We start from the raw sequence: 23,338 nt of genomic DNA on the forward strand, positions 1-23,338 counted from the left end.
TTTCAGGTGTACATTATATCATTTCTACATGCCCATGTTTTTTTCTCTAGTCTAAATGTTTTTCTTGAACTACTTTAATTTCTTTTCAAGAGATGGAAGAAATCTGCTCTATGCCCATTCCAGTCAGGTTAGAATGAACTCAGATTTGCCAGGGGTAAAGAACTCCCCAGACCCCTGCACTGTGTTGATGTTAATTCCTTCTTAAATGGGAAGCCTAAGAAATCTCTAAAGGGCATGAGAAGGTGCTAGTATGGATCTCTTCTGGGTTTTTCTCCACTTGGCATGTCACTTCTACCTCATAAAGTAGACATGGGGGCCGCAGTCTCTCATTCCACCCTAGAAGTTGGCCTTGAATAGCCTCGAGAAGTCAGGAGGAGTTCCCTCTCTGGAATTTTCAACACGTACATTTTTACCTGATATTGCAACCCTGGATCCATCCTCCTCTCTGAAAGCTTCTCCTCATACATGGTCTGCAAATCAACTTATCCGCATTCCACTAGGAATGTTTATTCCACTACTTCATCTGATGACTGTTTGTAACAGTAACATCTGTTGCTTATCTGCCTTTGAGGAAATCATGGAGATGAGTGAGGTAATATGTGTTAAAATGAAAGAAAAACACTCAGTTGCACCCTTTGCCAGGGCATGGTATCATAGAGCACATCAGTTCCCCAGAATGTCTCATGATTTCATAATAAAAGGTGTCCTTTTACATCCAAGAAAATTCCCAACAAGTGAAGAGGCTTAAATACACAACTGAAGATGCAAAGAATCTAAATTTAGATTTTAAATTTCTAGATTCCAAGGGCTATGTATAAAACACTAGATCCCTCTAATTCATCCAATATGTGCAAGGCTCAGCTTCTACTATGTAAAAATTATGAAATGCAAAAAAGTAAAGATCACTGCTAAAAACAATCACTATTATCATTTTAATTAGTAAAATTCCCACAAGTTTTTTTCTTTTATTTTTTTATTGAGGTATAACTGACATATAACATTGAGTAAATTCAAATGTATATGTTGATTTACTACATTTCTTCAGGGAGCCTTTTTATTGGAGAATAGTATTAGAAACCAAGATCTAGACACTGGGCTTATTACTTTACATTCTGTAATCATGGCCGTATTTTCTCCAGTTTTAATCTAGTTCTCATTACAATTGAATATACATATAATTATACATTATATAAATATGCCTTCAATTTAAGCCCATTCTTTGTGTCCTGTTCTCGGTAGAATGTTCTCAAGCATATGCTAGTTCTCTTTTAATATTAATATGAATAAGTGCTGCATGGGTATTTGTCTGATGGGCAGAAGGCCTTTTCACACTTCCCGAGGTCTTGCTGAAATTCTCAGCCTCAGAGTTAGAGTCACCTTCACATGCTCTGTGAACTTTCACAGGAGGAAGGAGAAGCTCCACCCTGTCGTTTTGCATCACCTGGGTAAACCCAGCCACAAAAAAACACTTCTAACCTAGTTTCTCTTCCCTCACACCTCTCATTAAACAGCCTCAAGATTCTGCCTCTGAAAAATCAACTCCATGTAGCAAAGTGGTAACAGAGCAAAAAGATTCTGAGTTGAAGCTCCATTGTAACATCATTTTTTTTTGTAAAATGACAAAACAAAAAGAACAAATTTAAGAAACATGAGGAGCCCCATTAATTGGTATGCAGGTATGTAGGCATTGGACAATGGCAGGGATAATTTGCATCAGAGCTAAAATAAGAACAGAGAAGTATCAAGCACATTACCAGCAAATAGCACACTAATCATGTATTTATTATTTACCATACAAATAAGAGTATCCTGTCTAGACTGCAAAAGCACTGAAATACAAAGGTGCCAATATTTACAAAGAGTTAGAGAACTTCATTAAATAATAATAAACATTCATTATAAATTAACATGAATGGAATGTTAGGATAAACACCTTCTAGATTGTGTTTATCAGCATAGCCTATTCTTGAAAATTGTTACAGAAATTATCGTTTATGTTAGCTGCTACATCTGATTTTGGGAATTGGGTAAAAAAAAAATACTTGTTCAAATTTTTCAAATAAAAAAAACAAACATTTTTTTTTACTAGAAAAATGGTCTGTAATTGAATAGAATTTAAAATCTACATAACTAGTGGTTTGGGGATTTCCAAATAATTTTATTTGATTTCCACATTTTTATTATGTCAATTTCATGCCCAATAAAAAGAGCTAAAGCAAATGGTTTACCTTAACCAAATTTACTAGCCATGACTTCTGTAGCCTTAATCAAGGAAAGATCACTGTTAAAGACAATCACTATTACTATTTTGTTAGTAAAATCACAAAATATATTGTAGAATTTAATACATACTTAAATAAAGTCAGGAAATAGCCCCTAAATCTTCATAAGTTGTTTTTTTTTTTTTTTTTTTTTTTTCATTCAAAGACTGAGTTTCCCCTTTTGTTGAGTTGTTTAGTTAAAAGGATATTCATTTGGAGAGTGTGGCCAGTGACTCACAGTGAGCCAGGCAGGGATTGGGGAGACAGGCCTGATAGAAGGGCACACTCTGTCCCCTGGGGAAGCTGACCCAGGTTCTAAAACTTACAGCCTGGACTTATTTAATAACTATAAACATCTGCTCCAAGAACATCTTTTGATAAAGAAAGGGAGCTTCATGGGCATTTATTCAGAGAAAATAAATTGATTGAGTATATCTTCTGTGCCAGGAACCATAGGGGACCCCTGGTAATCATTACATCCATCTAGGGAGTCTGTGGCACGTGTGTTAGAGGACTGGACTGAGAAAGAAGATCCACGGGACATTTCCAGTGTCTCAGTGAATGTGCAGGTCCTTCACTGCTGGAGATCCAAGTGTCCTGGAGTCGGGGGGGCAGGGAGACAAAGGAGGGTAAGCCTTAGCTGGTGGACTGGATTTCAAGGACTCCAATAGCTGGTAGGGGATTTGCCAGGGGCTTGTTTTATCCTGGCAAATCCTAAAGGGAACCCTAGTGCGTTGTTGGTGGGAATGCATATTGGTGCAGCCACTGTGGAAAGCAGTATGGAGTTTCCCAGAAAATTAAACATGGAACTGCCTTATAACCCAGTGATTCCTCTTCTGGGAATTTATCTGAAGGAACTGGAAACATTAATTTGAAAGAATATATGCACCCCTATGTTCAGAGCAGCATTATTTACAATAGGCAAAATGTGGAAGCAGCCCAAGTGCCCATCCGTAGAGAATGGATTAAAAAGCTGTGGTACATTTACACTTGGTCCTAAAAAAGAAGGAAATCATACCCTTCACAACAGCATGGATGGACCTGGAGGGTATTATGCTAAGTGAAATAAACCAGTCAGAGAAAGACAAGTACCACATGATTTCACTCATATGTGGAATCTAATGAACAAAATAAACTAACAAGCAAAATAATGACAGACTGATAGAGAGCAGGCTAGCAGCTGTTGGGGCCAAGGAGGCTGGATGATGGTGGGTGGTGGGGGAATTGAACAAAAAAGAAAAAGAAGAGACAGAGGAATTATGGACATGGACAAGTGTGGTGATTGCCAGGGGAGGAGGAGGGAGAGGGAGGTGGAAGAGAGTATAGGGGAATAAATGGTGATGGACAAAGACTTGACCTGGGGTGGTGAACACACAGTGCAGTGAACAGATGATCTGTTGTAGAATTGGGCACCTGAAACCTATATAATTTTTTAACCAGTGTCCCCCCGATAAATTCAATAAAAAGCGGAAAAATAAAATAAAACTCTGTGAATTAGTAATCTGTATGTATGTGTGTGTGTATACGTATGTATGTGTGTGTGTGTGTGTATATATATATATATATTAGAGGCCTGTTGCACGAAGAGATTCATGCAATAGGCCTTCCCTTCCCTTGGCTGCTGGCACTGGTTTGCCTCTGGCACCCGGGACCCAGGCCTTTGCTCTGGCCAAGGGGCCGTCCGGCTTCGCTGCTCCAGCCCCAGGACCGTCTGGCTTCACTCCGCTGGCCCCAGAACCATCTGGCTTCGCTGCTCCAGCCATCCAGCTTTGCTTCGTTGGCCCTGGGGCCATCCAGCTTTGCTCCGTTGGCCCCGGGGCCCTCCGGCTTTGCTCCGTTGGCCCTGGGGCCCTCCAGCTTCGCTCCACCGCTTGGAGCCCACGTATGCAAATTAACCGCCATCTTTGTTGATGATTAATTTGCATATCTCTCTGATTAGCCAATGGGAGGTGTAGCGAAGGTACGGTCAATTACCATGTTTGTCTATTATTATATATATATTACTCTATATATATATATATATATATATATATATATTACTCTCTCTCTCTCTCTCTCTCTCTCTATATATATATATATATATATATATAGTAGTATTTTGTTGAAAGCCTATAATTATATTTAACTAGTGGCCCAGTGTACAGATTCTTGCACATTGAAAGGAAATCAGGAGTCTGTGCCTGCATGCCCTGGGAGTTTCCACATCTCTGTGAGCCACTGGGAAGTTGTGTGGGGAGTCTGTCCTCCTCCCCACAGCTTCCTGAAAAAATATTTCCAAATGTTCCTTCTGCGGCCAGGGTTGTGCCTTGCTGGCCGAGAAGTCCCCAGTGGATGCCTTGGGCCATGCTGGATGCTTTCCACCTCTCAGAGCTGGATAAGAGATGCTCCAAGGTGAACAATACAAAGTTAGGGATCTTGGGGGGGCGGGGGTGCTCTGTTGCCCATGCCCCCACCCTTCAGATCTGTCTCTCTTTAACTTTTACCCCGATTGTCAGTCACTACCTTGTAGACACTGTTGTATTGCTGCCTTCCTCTGTAGCTCCAGGGCAATCGGTAAGGGATGACATTTGATCTTGATGCTCGAGGCAGGGTTACAGGAGCTGGGTGGCAATATCAGGCTCATCCTGTTTACTCCAAGTGTCTGCGCTTCAACTATTTTCCAGAGATTGTAACTGTAGGCTTATGGGGTACGAGGGATGTAGCAGTGCACTAAGCAGCAAGCAGCCAAGGAGGAGCCTGAGCTGGGGCCAGGCACCATGCCTCTCCCACTCACACCAGTCTTGCCGTGCCTGCCGCTGCCGAAGCTGTGCTCACCAGTCGTGAACCTGGCTTCTAGCTGAGCAGTGCTTCCACTGTGGGAGTGCACTAACCACCAGGGGCAGCTCCTTCATAGAGCATCTGCCCCCTGGTAGTCAGTGTGCATCATAGCAACTGGTCGACCAGGCCTTCTGGTTGGTTGTTCTGGTTGTTCAGTCGTAAAGGTCACTTAGGGTTTTATATATATAGGTAACTATAAACATCTACTCTAAGCCCATCTTTTGATAAAGAAATGGATGTTGATGGTTTGGAAAGGCTGACAATGAGCTATGCAATTCCATCTATATATATAAAAGCCTAAGCAACCATTAGGACCGAATGACCAGAACAACTGGAACGTCCAGTCGACCAGTCACTATGACGTGCACTGACCACCAGGGGCAGATGCTCAATGCAGGAGCTGCCCCCTGGTGGTAAGTGTGCTCCCATAGCCAACCTCCCACGGCCAGCTAACCTTCCCTGGTTCCTCCCCCTGGCCGGCAGGCCTGTCCTGCAGGCCCTAGCCGGCCCAGCCCCCACTGGGACTGGGCAAGATAGCCCCAATAGGCCATGATTGCTGGCCAGGCCTAGGGACCCCACCCACACAAGAATTTCATGTACCAGGCCTCTAGTGTATTAATGAATAGCAGGACTGGGCCTAAATCCAGGAGTTTACCTCCCTGTCAATGCAGTGTTGCCTTCACTCTATAAAAATTACTTTATTTGCAGAGTTATTCTTGCAATTTCCCTCCCTTTAAGGAGAAAGACAAGTTTGTGCCAATAACTATTTTCCTGGACTTTATCATCTATTGTCCCAGCAGGGTGTTGTGACTTCTTTTATAGCCTGGCTTTATTATCTCTCTGAAAGGCAATGCTGAAAAAAATTCATGATTCTCTTATTTAGATGAAACCCCAGCTAGTCAATAATTTATGAAATAATTTTACTGCCACATGGATTTTTCTCCCATCTAATCCCATTGTACAAGTACATGTATGCACTAAAATTTTAACAGTGTAAACAGTGGTGTTGTTTTAAATCTTTGCTCCAAAGAGTTATAAAGCTATAAGGGAAATGAAATCTGTTAGCCTTGAAGGCGATGCTATAAAGATACACAATTATTTGTAGGGAAAGACATGTTAATTTGCATACTCTGGGCTGGTCTTTATTTTGTGGCTGCAACGTTCTCCTTGTAGCATCATTTAGCTTCATGTGACACAACACTTGACTACATTACTTTGACCAAACAGAGAAAGAAATCTGGAAGGAGGCCATAGCAGGTATTGGTTCAGCTGGTGTATTGATGTCAAGACAAATTTGAGATTCTCTGGTTATTTTCATCATGCTTACAAGGCGGCTACTGCAGCTCCAGCCATCATATACACAGTGAAACAGGAAAAATAGGGACAGAGGAGGCCTGCTCTGGCGAAATCTTCCTCAGTAGTCTTTCCAGCAGTTTTCAACTTTACTCAGAACTGTGGCTTGGCCCAGCCAGATCACTGCAATCCAAGGTAAGCTTCAAAACATCCTGTGGGCCTGATATCTTCTATGTTCAGAGTCTAGCTGTCAGTGATGTAAGCAATTCATCTGCTATTTTTGACAGATGAATTTTTGAGAGAAATGGAAACTGGATGCTCGGGTCCTGGAGGACAAGGTGTCAGAACTAGCCTTGGCTCCAGCTGGTCTGCTTGGGTACCAGGGTCTTCCCTCAAGACGAGGTGACCGAGAGCTCTCTCAGCTCTCAGTCGGCCAACTTCACAGATAATTTACACTGGCTTTTTACACGTTAGGAGGAAGACTGCTTGACAGTGCCATCTGTTATGAAAAACCACGTTTCCTGAAAACAAAATGATGGTGTTTGGTTTCATTTTGTTGAAACTTTCTTTTGTGCTGGGTACTTATTTTGCATTTGTATCACACAGTTTTTAAAAGAGACTTTTAACTAGCTCTGAGGATAACTAACACAAAATGGACTACAGACATTTTATCTGCCCTTAATTCTGGGGAAAATTGCTTAATATGGTCAGAAGTAGCAACCCATCCTGGCATTCCACATATCTGTGCTGTCACTTACTGCAGAAGCTACCAGTTCCCCCAAGTCTTGCCTTAGATGGGCAAAGAGTCTAGTCCCAGGGGAATAGTTTAATTAGCTGCTTCACATAATCTCAGACCATTGAAGAATATACTTCCTATTTTACAAGAGAGAGAGATTGCTCTCTGACAAGTGTCCCCCCTATGGATTGGCTAGTTCCATAGGAAGGGTATCTCAGGGCAATCCCCTGTGAGAAGGTGATGGTGGTTGTGCCAGGGACGTTCACCAGCTGCCCCCATTAGGAGAAGATGCCACAATCATCTCTTACTATAATGTGAAAGTGCTACCTAGTTGGCAAAAAATTTGCAATTGTAGGTATTATTAGAGATTTTCTGTCTGAGCTGGGCCTTCAGAGATAAGTAGAATTTTGACAGATGGAGAAGATGATATAAATTATTAGTACCCAAGAGGCATGAAAGAGAAAAAGTAAATTTTGAGTTTGGGGGGTGGGGAATACGTATTCCTATGATAATTCATAATTCTTTCAAAAGGTGCAATAATGGAAGCTGAAGCACTGGGTAAAGGTCAGATAAACCATGGAAGATGTTGAGGACCATGCTAAGGAAGTGAGTCACTGACTAGTTTTTAGGAGAGGAGTGATCAATCTTCTCAGGAAGACCATTCTAGGGTCAGTGCTAAGGGTGACATGGAGACACAATTACAGAGCTTATTCAATAAGGCAACAACAGGAGAAATAAAAATGAAGGCTCAGATTTGAGAAATGTTACAGAGAACAGGTTACTAGAATTTGACTACTGATTGGATAGTGATCTCTCCAGTATCTGTTTTCTCCCCCGAGTCAGTTTCCTAGAAATGCCATTAACAAAGTGCCACAGGCTTCAAACATTTATTGTCTCATAGTTCTGGAGGCTAGAAATCAAGGTGTCAGCAGGATTGATCCCTTTTGAGGCCCACGAAGGAGAATCCATTCCTGGCTTCTCTCCTAGCTTCTGGTGACAATCTGCAATCTTTGGCATACCCTGGCTTGTCATTACTCCAGTCTCTCCCCCATCTTCACATGGCATTCTCTGTGTGTCTCTGTTTTCTTATAAGGACCTCAGTCATCTTGGATTAAGAGCCAACTCTATGCCTCTATGACATCATTTCTTAACTAATTATATCTGCAATGACCCTATTTCCAAATAAGGCCACTTTCTGAGGAATTAGAATTTCAACATATCTTTTTGAGGAACACAATTCAACCCATAATATCGCTCTTCCCTAAAAATAGAGGCCTGATTCTGGGCTGATCAGCCCCAGGATGATGACTGCTTTTCCTAGCTTTGGCCACATGGAAGGATACTGTTCAATGAGGTGAAGGTAGAATAGTTGTGTGGTAGTTTCTTCTGTGAACTTTCCTTAAGAGACAGTGTACATGTACCCTTTTGACCTGTCTTCATGATTTCCACCATCCTGCTTCCAGAATAGAGTTGTCAGCTACAACCGAAGCAATCTTGACTCTTACAGATTTACAGATGATGATGACTGGGCCTTTTGGACACCCTGGATAAGGTGTTCACGTAGCTCTCTTTCCAAAGGATAATACAGAAGTTCCTACCTGCAGCTGACTCTAACACACAGGTGTGCTTTTTTGGGGATGACACAATTTTTTAAAATTTGAATTAAAAAGCATTTCGGTAGGGCATTTACACCAGTTCGGTAGGGCATTTACAACCATGCCCATTACATCTAGCTTTACTTAGCTATGATACATGCCAGTTCTCTGAAGGAATTGAGTTTAAGACCTCTGAAATATCTTTTCATTATGTTGAACATTTATTTAGACTAGAGGCTGAAGGCTGTGGGGAGGAAAGGCCCCCTGGTGGTGGTGGTCCACCTTTTCTCTACCACCCAGAGCAAGTGAGTTCTAGAACCAAGCTCTTACATAGACTCCACTCAGCAAAATAGAAATTCTGCAATTACCCTGACACCCACTGGGGAGAAGAACTTTAGCAATGATTTATGTTATTCTCGAATGTTTTGGAGATCTCTCTTCACCAGTAACCCCCATCCACCAAAGTAGTTGATGAACATGTTTCTTCTAAAAGCACAATCTTTTTCCTGAGAATTCTGGTCAGTGGATTACCTCCAACTGGCCACACTTCCAGGGATATTTTAGGACCTTTAAGAGGCTGATGCTCCCAGGACATCTAGCTCTGTCCAATGCTTCTAATGTAGCAGGTGGTGCAGTTTCCAGAGATTGGGGACACTGCAGAGGGGCCAGTTTTTAAAAGGAAATAATGAGTACAGTGAGTACATATAGAATATGAATCACCAGTAAGCCATCCACATGGATCGTTCAGAATAGGCAAACCGCATCCTATGTCCTAGAGCAGTGGTTCTCAACCTTCTGGCCCTTTAAATACAGTTGCTCATGTTGTGACCCAACTATAAAATTATTTTTGTTGCTACTTCATAACTGTAATGTTGCTACTGTTATGAATCGTAATGTAAATATCTGATATGCAGGATGATCTTAGGCGACCCTTGTGAAAGGGTCCTTCAACCGCCAAAGGGGTCGTGACCCACAGGTTGAGAACCGCTGTCGTAGAGGGACTGTCAAAGCGGATTCTCAACGTGTCCTGCCGGATGTGCTGGCCAGGATAAACGCCCAGGAAGAGAGAGCATTCAAGCAGGATGAGGAGCATTGGCAATGCACAGAAAGATTTGGGGGAGTAAGGGTATGTTTCAGATCTGTCTGAGATCTAAACAGTGACTCTCTCCTCAGCTCCACACTACTTTTTCTAAAGCTTTTCAATGATTCTCCATTGAATCCTTGGTATTTAGAAATCTCCTTACTTAGTAGACTTCCCTGTAGTAAATACAATCCATTTGTAAATCAGGGGAAAATATACATACTAGGTTATAAAAGGGTGGTTTCTTAACTGGTGTTAAGCTACAAATAATCTTTTAAAAAGTGGCTTTCTCAGCTCAAAATGCAGACATTACAGTGTATTTATAGCAATAAAAAGCTGGAAATAACCTAATATCTAAAACGATAGAAAAATTTAAGCAAAATATGATATGTTCATATTATGCCATGTTATGTAATCATTGAACATAATTTTATAAAGAATTTTAAATAATAAGTGAACATTCTTATTAAATCTAAAGCAAAAGAAATCTGTTTGATATGAATTATTACACAGTATGTCACAACAAGCTAAGTGTACAGGAGTGGGCAAAAGTAGGTTAATAATAATTATTATTATAATTAATTAATAATAATACAAGAATAAAATGTGTTTCACATACTCATAACTGTAAACCTACTTTTGCCAAGTCTATATATTGTAAAAAGACTTGCAGGTATATGATAAAATGTTTCCAGTGTTTCCTCTGGTTGATGAGAGAATTCCTATTTTAATACCATAAATGTGCTATTTTTTCTTAACAAAGAAAAATAAGCAACTCAAAGCTGTCATTTTTTGTGATTCCAAAGGGGTTTTTCTCATGCCCAAATCTCTAAAAGGAACACATCCCAACTTCTACCCTGTGGTGCAGACAAATGTGAAGAGGGAAAAATGATTTGCTCAAACATTGATATTGCTAGAAAATGCTTATCTAATATAAACACAGCATTGAAGAAAATGCATAAACATTGATTATTATGAGACTAGGCATAAACAATTCTTCCTCCTGCATTTTTAAGTAAAGGCCCATGGCTATATGAAGTTGGCTTCTTGGAATACAACATAAGGAAGACACAGGGGTCCCTGTCATTTCCAAAATTAGCAAGGATTATCATGACTAACATGTCAGACACCCTTCCCTGCAAAAAAGAAAAGAATATCAGTTTTTAGAAGTACTCAAGGAAGTTGACCTTCAGCCAATATACAGAGTAAGATTTAGAGCTATAACAATAATACACAGTTATCAAGAAGTTCCCAAAATTGTGGACTGACATTCTCCATAAAATATTTGAGTCAAGGTTTATGCAAATGTTTTATTAAAAACTGCCACAGAACTCACTATCTTACCATGATTAGACAGTCACCAAATAACAAAGGAAAATCCTTTGTTTAGGAAAGATTCAAAACACTTCTTTGAGTGCTATAGTTATTTATTTAAAAGAGAACTGAGTGCAGAATCAAATTTTAAATGACTTTATGAAAATATTTTTATATTTTGCAGTGATGGGGACAGGGAGTCTTATTAATTATTTTTCTAAACTGTAAAGTAGGAAGGCATATCAAACTAAAAGGATATCACATGAACTCATAAAACTTTAAGGACCTAGCAAGATAGATCTTCAGTAGTTCAACTTTTTAAGAAAACATTTTAAAATTTTGGACAGAGAGGAAACCTTTTGGTGTATGGGACAATGTTCCAACGAACTGAGCCACAGTGGCCAGGGCAGTAGGTCTATTTTTAAGTTTTCTAATCTTATGAACATGTGGCATGGACAAACAATTAAAAAAATAAACTCAACTTTTACATGAAGATAAAGCTATATAAATCGTCAATAATGAGTAGTTTTAGGCTGGTAGAATCATCTTGAAATTATCTTTATTTTTCTATGATATCATTTCTGTTAGCGTAAGTATAAGGCCAATTTTAAAAATCTACTGACTTTCTTAATTTTGGTGTAGAGCTTGATTGGAAAATTTCCAGCTAACATTTGTGAGTTGTAACTTTCTCTTTCTCTCTCCCAGTGGCTTACCCTGCCCCTCCGTCCACAGTCTCTGACTCAGAGACTATTTGGAGAGGACACCTGTTTTAAATGGATCCACAGGAAATACCTATGCTGTCTTTTCATAATTTGCCCCTGCATCTGGTTGGCTGAAATGTGATCATGCTGCCCACAGGCTGATGAAACTCCAGTGTGACAACATTTACTGGAAGGCAAGGAGAATCCAGTTTATATTTATTTTCCTTCCATTAAGGCCTGGATGTGTAGCGTAGGAAAAACTAAATAATCAAAAGGGCAAAACCAGCTTAACCCTGAGAAGATTAGTATTAAATTACACATACGGGTTTTACATCCTAATTCAGAATTTGTTTTTAAGCAGAATGCAACCTTGCCGCATAAACAGTTATCTGACACTTTCTCTTTTTATAACTTTTTATCCATAAACCTCTTTGTCCAAAGTTCACAGTCTGTCTTCTTATGTATTAACAGGATATTTATAAACCTCCTGTGGAAAGTGCAGGGAAGTCTATCTACTGGGATGGCATTTATAAGGGAGTTTTATAGTGATGAATAGTAGTCTGACCCTAAAAATCCAATTGGGTCCAAAATAAAGCAAGTCCATCTACCCGTGCTCAGGTCGACACCCCACGTTCATGCCTCCACCAAGCCCCCAACAGGAACCACCACAAGGACCTGCGCAGAGGTCCCCAGCTGGAAGCCTGGTGGACTCTGGGCCCCCCCAATTCCAGGCGGGGTTTCTGACCTCCCGCCCGCCCCGCTGTCGTCACCAGCAACGGTCCCCACAGCTCGGCGTGCCCTGGGGGCACCCTCACCACCCCCCACCTCCCCCACCCCCCACTCCTGGAACGCCTAGAGGGCGCCGCCGGCCGGGTCTCCAGGGACGGAGAAGGCAGGAACAGAATGACGGAGATGACGACAGCGCTGACGCCACGCCGCCCTCGGCCCGGCCAACGGTAGTGCCCCACACGCCGCCCCGCCCGCGCAGGTTGCCCCGGCGCCCGCGGTTGCCAAGGTCCCGCGGGGCGCGCCCCGCCCCGCCCCGCCCCTCTGCCCGCCGCGCCGGGCTCCCCGCCGCGCACCCTGCGCCTCCCTCCCTCCCTCCCTTCTTGCCGCCCAGCCAGCCCAGGCCTTTGGCGAACATGGCGCTTGTCCCCAGTCAGGTGCTGCGGGTGGCGATTCTGCTGTCCTACTGCTCTATCCTGTGCAACTACAAGGCCATCGAAATGCCCTCGCACCACACCTACGGAGGGAGCTGGAAATTCCTGACGTTCATAGATCTGGTAAGGCTGTCCTCTCCCCTCCCCCCTCCGCCCTGCACCTTAGCCCGAGTGTATCTGGGGGTGCCCGAGCACCTGTGCGCACGCGCCGCCAGCATCCTCTCGGGTCCTCGCCTCTTCCCCAGCGATTGCGTCGGAAGGCCTGGCTGCGCCCACACAGCCCCTCTGTGCCACCCCAGGTTACCTGGTCGCTGGGGCTCGCGTGGAGGTGGGGTGCAGCCAGGTGGTGGGCTATTCGGAGGGGAACACAGACCTGCTTCTAAGAGATGACACGGAGAGATTGTCAACTTAATACACGGATTGGACGACCTTCATCATGAGGGGCCTCGGACCCATTCGCCCAAGGTGCTTTCCAGAGCACCCATCGTGGGATCAAGTTGCAGCGACTGTGGAAACTGGGTCCTGTCGAATTACCTGGAGCTCCCTCTGCAAGGACCAAAATCCTCCACACAAAGAAAAGAAAGCGCCTAATAAAGTTGTCTTTTGCCCATTGTCGGTAATGTCCCTTGCAACCATTTACCCAGAAACAGTAGGGGAGAGAAATTTCCAAAATGCATTTCCAGTGTAAACTTACACTCTTCCGTATTTTCCTATGTAAACATTTGTATTAGTTTGCATAAGCAGCTCCTCTTTCGGCACAATATAATAGTCTTGGCAATTGCAGGGTTTTTTGGTTTTGTTTTGTTTCAATATGTACCTTATCCACTTCTGGCAATACAAGCGCCAGAGAATCAGAACGTGAACACAAGGGGAGAGAATGGCATGGGTGGAACCTAGGAACTTGAGAAGAAAGGTGGCTAACTTACTCTCCCAGTACACGCTGAAAGATGACCAAGCAGGGGCAGAGGGTTCAAACAAAAGCCACCAATGCTAAAGACTACAGAAAATGTAGAGCCAATTCCTGGGGATGCCGAGGTTGGCTACACAAGCAAGATTGTCATCTCTATTGTTGACTCTTAGTGTTGATGAGGAGAACTTGATACCTGCCTTAAGATATTTCCAAAGGCTTGAGACCTTCAAAGAAATGTAGCCACAGGGTTTTGTTTAGAAAAACCACCTTCTATTTCTATCACGTTAGATACATTCAGAGAGGAATTTAAGTTCCTTTCCCCAGCAGTCTCCAAATTGTGCTCATACCCTGAAGCACCAAGACTTCCCACGGTTTCAAAGGTTTCATTTTTCAGATCTTCAACTTCCATGTCTTTCTTGACATTGATCTCTCTCTGAATATGTGTGATGCCTGCCAGTTGTTTTTTCTTGTTCCCATTCATCCAAGGGTTGAGCGCATGACAAGGCTCTGTGCTGTGTTTATCTGTTCCTTTTAGCATTCAGAAGATAGATGATTGTCACCAGAAATGTCTTCATATTTGATTGAAAAAGGAAGTCATACTTGTTTTGACAGGAAAGTGTTTGGGGTTGATTGGCTCCACAAAGATGATTGGCTCTGCCAATTATGTGATATGGTATATTTGTCATAGGTTGAATGAGTGAAATCTACAGCCCCGAGGTTCTGACAAATGTGTAGCAGAGCATTAGAAACCATGTCCCTTTTTAATGTCTTTAAACTAATGTTAGAAATATTTAGATATCATTTAAAAATATGTACCCAGGTTTTCAGAATTCTTTTAGGGACTATGTAAACAAAATTCCTCTTAAATTACTACAGTATCCCCTTCCTTAATCAGACCTTACCTAGAGTGGGACCATTTTAGTGCCACCGAGGAGCAATGCTGAACTAAAACACTGTTGGAGACCCCAGCAGAGCCATGGGAACTGTGAAAAGCACCTTTGCATTAGGTACAGTGTGGAAGGGAGCAGAGAAGAGGGTCAGCAGGTGAGAGGGATACACATTGACAGTGCTGGTTAATCCATGAGAGGTGACCGCTTCTCATATTAGCATTGCTTACTGTGTGTTAAAAAACAAGACTCACAAAAAACAATACACTGCTTATAACCTCTGGGTGACAGGAAACTGTAGTACAGCCAATTTGGCTCTACTTAGACTGTCACACAGTTTGTATTTTAACCTTTGGTGGTTGGACTTGTCTATTTTAAATAATGATCATCGCAAATACACTTTTATCTATCAGAATTCAGACATAGATTCAAATTGGAAACTTTCACTTTGTCTCATATTTAGATTCAGTTTGCATAGGGCCTTCAGCCAGTCATTCAAATGTCTTACTCTCTGTGGTTCTGATTGAAATATAATAATTCTCTTTAATCAAGAGTTCTTGTGAGAAAGTATGTATAGAATATGTTCACAGAAACACTCATGCAAAGTGATCTATATATCACTAAAGTGTGTGTGTGTGTGTATATATATATAATTTCGGGGTTTATAGTCTTTAGAGTGTAAGCATTGTAAAGCTGTTAAAACAACCCGCCTGTCAATCCTTAGAAATGGCATTTGAAAAGATTAGGCTACTATAATTTACCCATTTAACTTTTCATTTTTGTGTGTTAAAAAACAAACAAAACAAAGCTGAATAAACTTCATTACTTAGTGCCTTGGACGATTTTAGCAATTCTAATCTCATTAGAGTAATTTTGGAAGAGGGTTTAGCTTCTCAGAATTTTAAGTAGAGGGCCCCTTTCCTCATCCACTTGGCTCACAGGGAGTCTGCACATTCATCCTGGTGGCCACAGTCCGATTCCATGTTCCATGGCATCCGTGTACCAGAATGTAAGTCAGGAATCTCAGACTACATGTATGGAGGAGATGGTTATATGGCAGTGGCAATTCCAGCTATATCCATATCTTTCTTTAAGTCATCCCAATAGAATCAAAGCTCATAATTAAAAGCTGAACTTCTTTTCCCAAGAACGTCTTTCCCCATCATTGAAAAACTGTAAAAGAACTACAGTTCTTTAAGAAAATTCAAATTAGTAAATGGAAATGCAACACTAATGTGGCTGGCAGAATAATGGATCCCCAAAGATGACCATCTCTTAGTCCCAGGAATCTATGACTACACTAGGTTACGTGGCAAAGAAGAGTTAAGGTTGCTAATTAGCTGATGTTAAAACAGGGAGATTCTCCTGGATTCTCCAGGTGGGCCCAAAGTAAATCACAAGAGTTTTTTAAAGTGGAGGGATGCAGAAGAGGAATCACTTGGAGGAAGATGTGGTTGCTGAAGAAAGTCACAGAGAGATGCAAGATTGTTGGCTTTGAAGATGAAGGAAAGGTCCAAGAGTCAAGGGATGTGATTAGAAGTTGGAAAGGACAAGGGAATAAATTCTTCCCTGGAGCCTCCAGAAGAAATACGGCCCTGCTGACACCTTGCTTTTAACCTGGTGAGACCCATTTGGGGCTTCTGCCCTGCAGAAGTGTAAAATAATATGTGTTGTTTAAGTCACTAAATATATGGTAATCTGTTACAGCAGCTATAGAAAGCTAGTCCGCGTGACTTCATGTCCTCAGACCTAGAAAAGAAATTCTTAAATGTTGTTGTACTTATGCAGTGACTCAGCTAGTTCTTTCTGTATACTAGGTAATTGGTTAATTTGAGCTTTAACCAAAATATATGTTTTTGCCTACTGCATCTATGAAACTATGCAGAGGAGACATAAATGTAACAAGGGGCAATATGAGAATCTATAAAAACTGAACAACATTGGAAAAACTAGATCTTTGCTTTACTGTAAAGTATTTTGGAGACTATCACTATGCAACATGCCATGCCAGGAGAAGGAATACCCTTAACTGGAAATAAGCTGGAAAGAAAGAAAATTTAAACTAACTGATGTTCAAATACCTCCTTAACCAATATTACAGCTGATGAATTTTCTTCAAATGATGCAGATTCCTTCCCTGGTCACTAATTAAAGGATAATTGTCCCTCCCCCCAAAGTTATATAACAATTGCCCCCAAAGATGATAAAAATGAGGAATCAGAATAAAACCAGCATAAATAAATTAAATGAAAAAGGCAGATGCATGTTGAGGCCTCAAAGTAGTGCTGGAGTATAATAGGTATTTTTAAACATTTGAACAAATGGAAACTTTTTCTTACCAAATTTTAGTGTTGATCTACTATATAGATCAATATATTAATCCTGCCTTCTATATTTAAGACATATCTAAACATATTTCAAAATACATTGAAGGTGACTCTTACTGTGATATGATTAGAAACATGTTGTAAAAAACAACTTTAAAATAAAAGGAAGAGAAAAATATGTATTAGACAACAGCGATAGGTTACTTATTGCCAGTGTGAAACAAATTTAGCTAATCTTTAGGGCAACCAATGTAAAAAAGAATACACATTTGATTGCATTGTTCCTAGTGTTAGCATAAAGGAAACATAGCAATTTATCAGGAAAAAAACAACAAAACAGTTCTTTCCAGCACTGACTTTTCAAGGTTATTTATCACTCAGACTGTCATACAGAGAACATCAGGTAGCATAGTAGTAATGCCTTTGATTGGTTTTTAGCAGAACATATAGAAGTATTTTTGTAGTTGACTAGAGGCCCGATGCACAAAATTTGTGTAAGAGTAAGCCTTCTGTCCCCCAGCTGCCGGCACTGGCTTCCCTCTGGCACCCGGGACCTGGGCTTCCCTAGCAGCCCTGACTTCATCCGGAAGGTCGCCCAGTCTAATTAACATATTACACTTTTATTATTATAGATGTTTCTTATATCATCCTATATAATAAAAGGCTAATATGCAAATAGACCAAAAGGTGGAACGACAGGTCGCTATGATGTGCACTGACCACCAGGGGGCAGACACTCAATGCAGGAGCTGCCCCCTGGTGGTCAGTGCACTCCCACAGGGGAACGGCCACTCAGCCAGAAGCTGGGCTCATGGCTGGCAAGCACAGCAGCGGTGGCGGGAGCCTCTCCCACTTCTGCAGCAGCGCTAAGGAGCAGTGAGCTGAGCGGTAAGAAGTGAACAGGCGGGCGTTAAGGAGTGAGGGATCCTGGACTGCGAGAGGGTGCAGGCTGGGCTGAGGGACACCCCCCCCCCCCCCCAATGCATGAATTTTGTGCACTGGGCCTCTAGTGCTTTTATGAAAGCCAAAGGCTTGGTCTTATATTTTGACTAGGTGAAGACATTTTTATAGAGGTTTAAGGTAATATGATGTAGGCACTTATTTTTGTTATCTAAATCTGTATTGCAAAAGAATTTAAGAAAACCAGAGTGTGGAGGATAAATAAGGGCATGGGTTGGTCAAAGATCAGGAAATGGTCAAGAATACCTGGAGGATACATTTTTTGCTTTTAGACATGCTAAGAATTTTTGGCATTTAAAAAAATGTTTAAAAGTTAGAACTACATAAGTATTCTAAATAATACATTTGAGTTTGTCTTATATTTACTTATATACTTACTAGAGGCCTGATGCACGGATTCATGCACTGGTGGGGTCCCTCAACCTGGCCTGCGGGGATCGGACCAAAACCAGCTCTTCAACATCCTTCGAGGAGTCTCAGCTTGCGAGAGGGCGCAGGCCAGGCCGAGGGACCCCACCAGTGCACGATCAGGGCCAGGGAGGGACCACGGGAGGGCTCCAGGGTGTGTCCAGCTTGTCTCGCCCAGTCCCCATTGGCCAGACCTCAGGATCAAGCTAACCTACCAGTCGGAGAGTCTGCCCCCGGTTGTCAGTGCGTATCATAGTGACTGGTCAAATGGTCAGACACTTAGCATATTAGGCTTTTATTATATAGGATAATAAAATATTCTTGACACTAGTTTATGGCTTAATTTTAAATAAGAAATAAAATACCTAGAAAAGAGATTCCTGATGTCATTTTATAACTGGTCATAAGTTTTGCCAGTTAAAACCACAGAATGCCACTTGCAGGCCAACAGTGGCATTGAGTACTCAGTGAACAAAATGAGGTGGGGCTCTCTTTGTTTATGCTTTTTTTTAATTGTTTTTGGATATTATACAATGAAGGTGAAATTTTTAAAAAATCTTTTTTTTTTTTTTTTAGTAGAATCATCTTTTTTTTTTTTTTAATATATTTTATTGATTTTTTACAGAGAGGAAGGGAGAGGGATAGAGTTAGAAACACCGATGAGAGAGAAATATCGATCAGCTGCCTCCTGCACACCCCCCACTGGGGATGTGCCCACAACCAAGGTACATGCCCTTGACCGGAATCGAACCCGGGACCCTTCAGTCCACAGGTCGACGCTCTATCCACTGAGCCAAACCGGTACAGCAGTAGAATCATCTTTGACCCTGAAATGTGCTCATAAACTTGAAGAATTAAATAATGTTTTTTCCTAACCTAGGGGAATAATTGTGAGTGTAATACTTTGCAAAGCATCCTGTTCACTTTCTTTGAAAGTGTTTCTTTTGAATCAAACATAAAATAGAGGCCTGGTTTTGTTAGAGTGGGGGCTTTAGTTAAGGATATAATCACCCATTCCCTTTCTTAGTTGCAACTGTTATTGAAATTACAGAAAGTCATCTGACCACTAGTTGAGGTCACTTCTTTTCCCATCCCTGCCATCCCCCATCCCTGGTATAACATTTAGCAAAATTGGTAGCTGCTCTTGAGGGTTTTCATTTGTTTCTCTGTGTTCCCCTGAAGTGTCATGTGTTTCTGTGGAACTGTGAACAATAGTACAATTTTCCATATTGAATCAGATATTCCTGTGAGCCAAGCATGCTTGGAAAAATCTTTCTGCTTAGGATTCCATAACAACGGAGCTTTCTTTTGTATCTAGCAGCTATGGCTAGACAGCAAAGGGCCCATTTCTCACAGGCAGGGCAGTCCTCCCGGAGTCCAGTGAGCACAGAGCTCCCTTTGAATGCAGGGCATCCCTTGATCAGATCAATTCTGGAGCAAGATAGGGAATGTAGTTTCGATTGGCTTCATCAAGATAGACTACTCAAGAATAACCAGAGAAATTGCTTGAATACTGTTTTGCATCTTGAGAAAATAGAACGTGTCCATTACAGTATTTTAGAAGCATGGAATTCTAAAAAGTCAGTGAGATAATGGTTTAGCCCCTTCATATTGACTTAGATGTGTCAGGCTATTATTATTTAAACATTTAATTTCACAAGCAATACATAGAATCATAGAAAATTTGTACAGTACAGGAAACCCTGGGGAAGAAAATACACTCCATCTTAATTTATCTCTAATTTTCTGTGCATCTTAGCATTTGAGTGCTTTAAGGTGGTATTTAAATGTGAACTTTATATACACATGGAAATACACACAGAGTCAGGCTGCAGTTATATATTAATTATATTATATTATATTATATTATATTAATATATAAATATAATATAATACACACACACACACACACACACACACACACACACACACACTGAGTGGCCAGATTATTATGACCACCCCATCAATGCCAAAAAGAATCACTGCAGTATTGAAGGCAAAAGGTGGCCCAATGAAGTACTGATGGGGGATGGTCATAATAATCTGGACGGTCATAATAATCTTGCTACTCAATCTTGCTGTATATAGGTATATATACAGTGTATGTACATATATAGTCAGATTTAAAAGTTATTTTTAAATTGCAGAGAAGAATATCACTCAGAGATACCAATGTTAATATTTTGCTTTTTACCTTTTGAGCCATATATATTCTTTAAAAAAAAGAAAAGAGAAGCTCAATATATACATACTAGAGGCCCGGTACATAAAATTTGTGCACTAGGCGGGGAGTGTCCCTCGGCCCAGCCTGCACCCTCTCTAATCCGGGACCCCTCGAGGGATATCCAACTATCACAATCTGGGACTGCTGGCTCCCAACCGCTCGCCTGCCTGACTGCCTCATTGCCCCTAACTGCTTCTGCCTGCCAGCCTGATAGCCCCCCAACTGACCTCCCCTGCAAACCTGATCGCCCCCAACTCCCTCCCCTGTAGGCCTGGTCGCCCACAACTGCCCTCCCCTGCAAACCCGTTTGCCCCCAACTGCCCTCCCCTGCTGGCCTGGTCACCCACAACTGCCCTCCCCTGCCAGCTATCTTGTGGCTGTGGGTGCCACCATCTTTGAAGAAGTGGCAGTCAATGAGCATATTCCCTCCTTATTGGCTGTGGGCGCCGCCATCTTTGTGACAGCGTGAGAGTCAATTAGCATATTCCCTCTTTATTAGATGGGATAGTTTGTAAAAATTAATTTTTAAATTAACATTTACAAAAATTAACTTTTTTTGGTATACAGTTTATGAGTTTTGATAGATGCATAGACTCATGTAGCCACCACCACAGTCACCTAAAGATATTCCTTCATGCTATCCCCTTGTAGCCAAACCCTCCCCTGAATCTTAGCAACCCCAGATTTGTTCTCTATCCCTATGGTTTTGCCTTTTCTAGAAAAAACATAACATACAGTACGTAGCATTTGAGTATGGCTCTTTGAGTGTAGCATAATGCATTTCAGATTCCTACATGCTGTTGTGTATCAATAGTTTGTTTCATTTTATTACTGAATAGTATTTTATTTTATTGTTGAATTGCATCTATGGTATTCAACTAATGAATACCATGGAATATTTATCCACTCATAAGTTGAAGAGCATTTGAGTTTTTTCTAGTTTGGGGTAATTATAAAGCAGCAGCTATAAACGTTTGCAAACCAGTTCTTGCATGAACATGAGTTTTCATTTTTACTGGGAGTGTACCTAGGAGTGGGGTTGCTTGGCTATATAACTGGATAAGAAACTGCCAAACTGTTTTCCAGGGTGGATGTGCCATATAGCATTGCCATCAGCAGTGTTTGAGAGTTCCAATTGCTTTGAGTCTCATCAGTGTGGCATTTTTCTTCTAATTTAGCTAATATAATAAGTGTGTGCTAGTATCTCATGGTGGTTCTAATTCGCATTTTACTGGTGACTATTGATGTTAAGGGTCTTTTTCTGTGCATTTTTATCATGCATATCATATCTTTGAGAACTACCTGTTCCAATCTTTTGCCCATTAAAAAATTAGATTGTTTCTTAGGATTAAACGTTAAGAGTTTTTGTGTATGCTGAATATAAGTTCTTTGTCAAATATGAGATTTGCAAACATTTTCTCCCTGGCATGGCATGTAATTTCTTTTGCAGAGCAGACGTTTATCATTTTTATGACATCCAAATAATAATAATTTTTTTCTTTTATGGAACATGCGTTTGATGTTTATTTAAGAAAGTTTTACCTAATCCAAGGTCAGAAAGAGTTTCTTCTCTGTTTCCTTGTAGAAGTTTTACTTTTTAGACCTATGATCTTTTTTGAGTTAGTTCTTTAGGTATGGTGTCAAATTGAGTCTTTTTCTTACTTTCCCCCCCCATAAGGTTACACAGTTGTTCCAGCACCATTTCTTGAGAGGACTATCCTTTCACAATTGCTTTGCACCTTTGTCAGAAATCAAGTGACTACGTTGTGGGTCTATGTGGATTCTATTCTGTTCTACTGATGTGTCTGTCTGGTCACAAATCCCGCACTGTGTTGATTTTTGCAGGTTATCATCAGTCTTTTTTCAAAATTTATTAGGCTATTCCTAAATGCTTTGCCTCTGTTTGAATTTTATACTACTCTTATAAATATCTACAAATAATTCTACTGGGACTTTTGAGAGGAATTTCATTGAATCTACAAAATTATTTGGGAAAACTTGACATCTTAACATGTACTCTTCCAATCCATGAACAAGATACATCTCTCTATTTGTTTAGATCTTTGATACCTTTCATTGATGTTTTGTAGTTTCCAGCATATATATCCTGCACATATTTTGTTAAATATATACCTGTTTTGTTTTTATTAGTGCTATTATAAATGGTATTTTTAAAATTAGCCTTTTATTAAATCTTTCATATTTCACATTTTTATTGTTAATTGTAGATTGACATTAGTTGTATAACATAATGCAGAGAGATCTGTGTAGCTTTACTCAGTTTTCCCTAATGGTAACATCCTGTATAACTGCATCATAATATCACAAACAGGACATGGATCTTGAAACAGTCAAGACACAGAATAGTTATATCACCACAAGGGACCTCATGCAGCATTTTTATGGCCACACCTACTTTCTCCCTTAGTCCCAACCCTGGCCTCTGTCAACCATTACTTTGTTCTCCATGATTTTGTCATTTCAATATTATTATATAAATCGGATCATATATATGTGTCTATGGGGGACTGGCTTTTTCACTCAGAATAAATTCCCTGGAGATTTCATCCAAGTTGTTTCATATGTTGATGGCCTGTTCCTTTGAATGCTGAGTGGCATTTCGTGGTATGCTTGCAACACAGTTTGTTTAACCAGTCACCCATT

General features: G+C 40.9%; 1 protein-coding gene across 7 annotated transcripts in view; it reads left to right on the forward strand.

Moving 5' to 3' along the window:
• The first annotated feature begins 12,845 nt into the window (after window positions 1-12,845).
• AIG1 (androgen induced 1) overlaps window positions 12,846-23,338 on the forward strand; it is a 187,759-nt gene continuing 177,266 nt past the window's right edge. For 2 of the 7 annotated variants that reach the window (XM_070417811.1, XM_070417814.1), the window contains exon 1: window positions 12,875-13,081. In XM_070417811.1, coding sequence (XP_070273912.1) covers window positions 12,941-13,081 — 141 coding nt within the window. In that variant the 5' untranslated portion in view covers window positions 12,875-12,940. Of the gene's footprint in view, window positions 13,082-13,257; window positions 13,701-23,338 lie in introns of those variants that run through there. The other 5 variants (XM_070417813.1, XM_070417812.1, XM_070417815.1 and 2 more) reach the window with 4 other exon arrangements.

The sequence above is a fragment of the Myotis yumanensis genome, unplaced genomic scaffold (genome assembly GCF_028538775.1).
Source record: "Myotis yumanensis isolate MYYU_CA2020_CCGP unplaced genomic scaffold, mMyoYum1.0.hap1 SCAF_6, whole genome shotgun sequence".
Lineage (NCBI taxonomy): Eukaryota > Metazoa > Chordata > Mammalia > Chiroptera > Vespertilionidae > Myotis > Myotis yumanensis.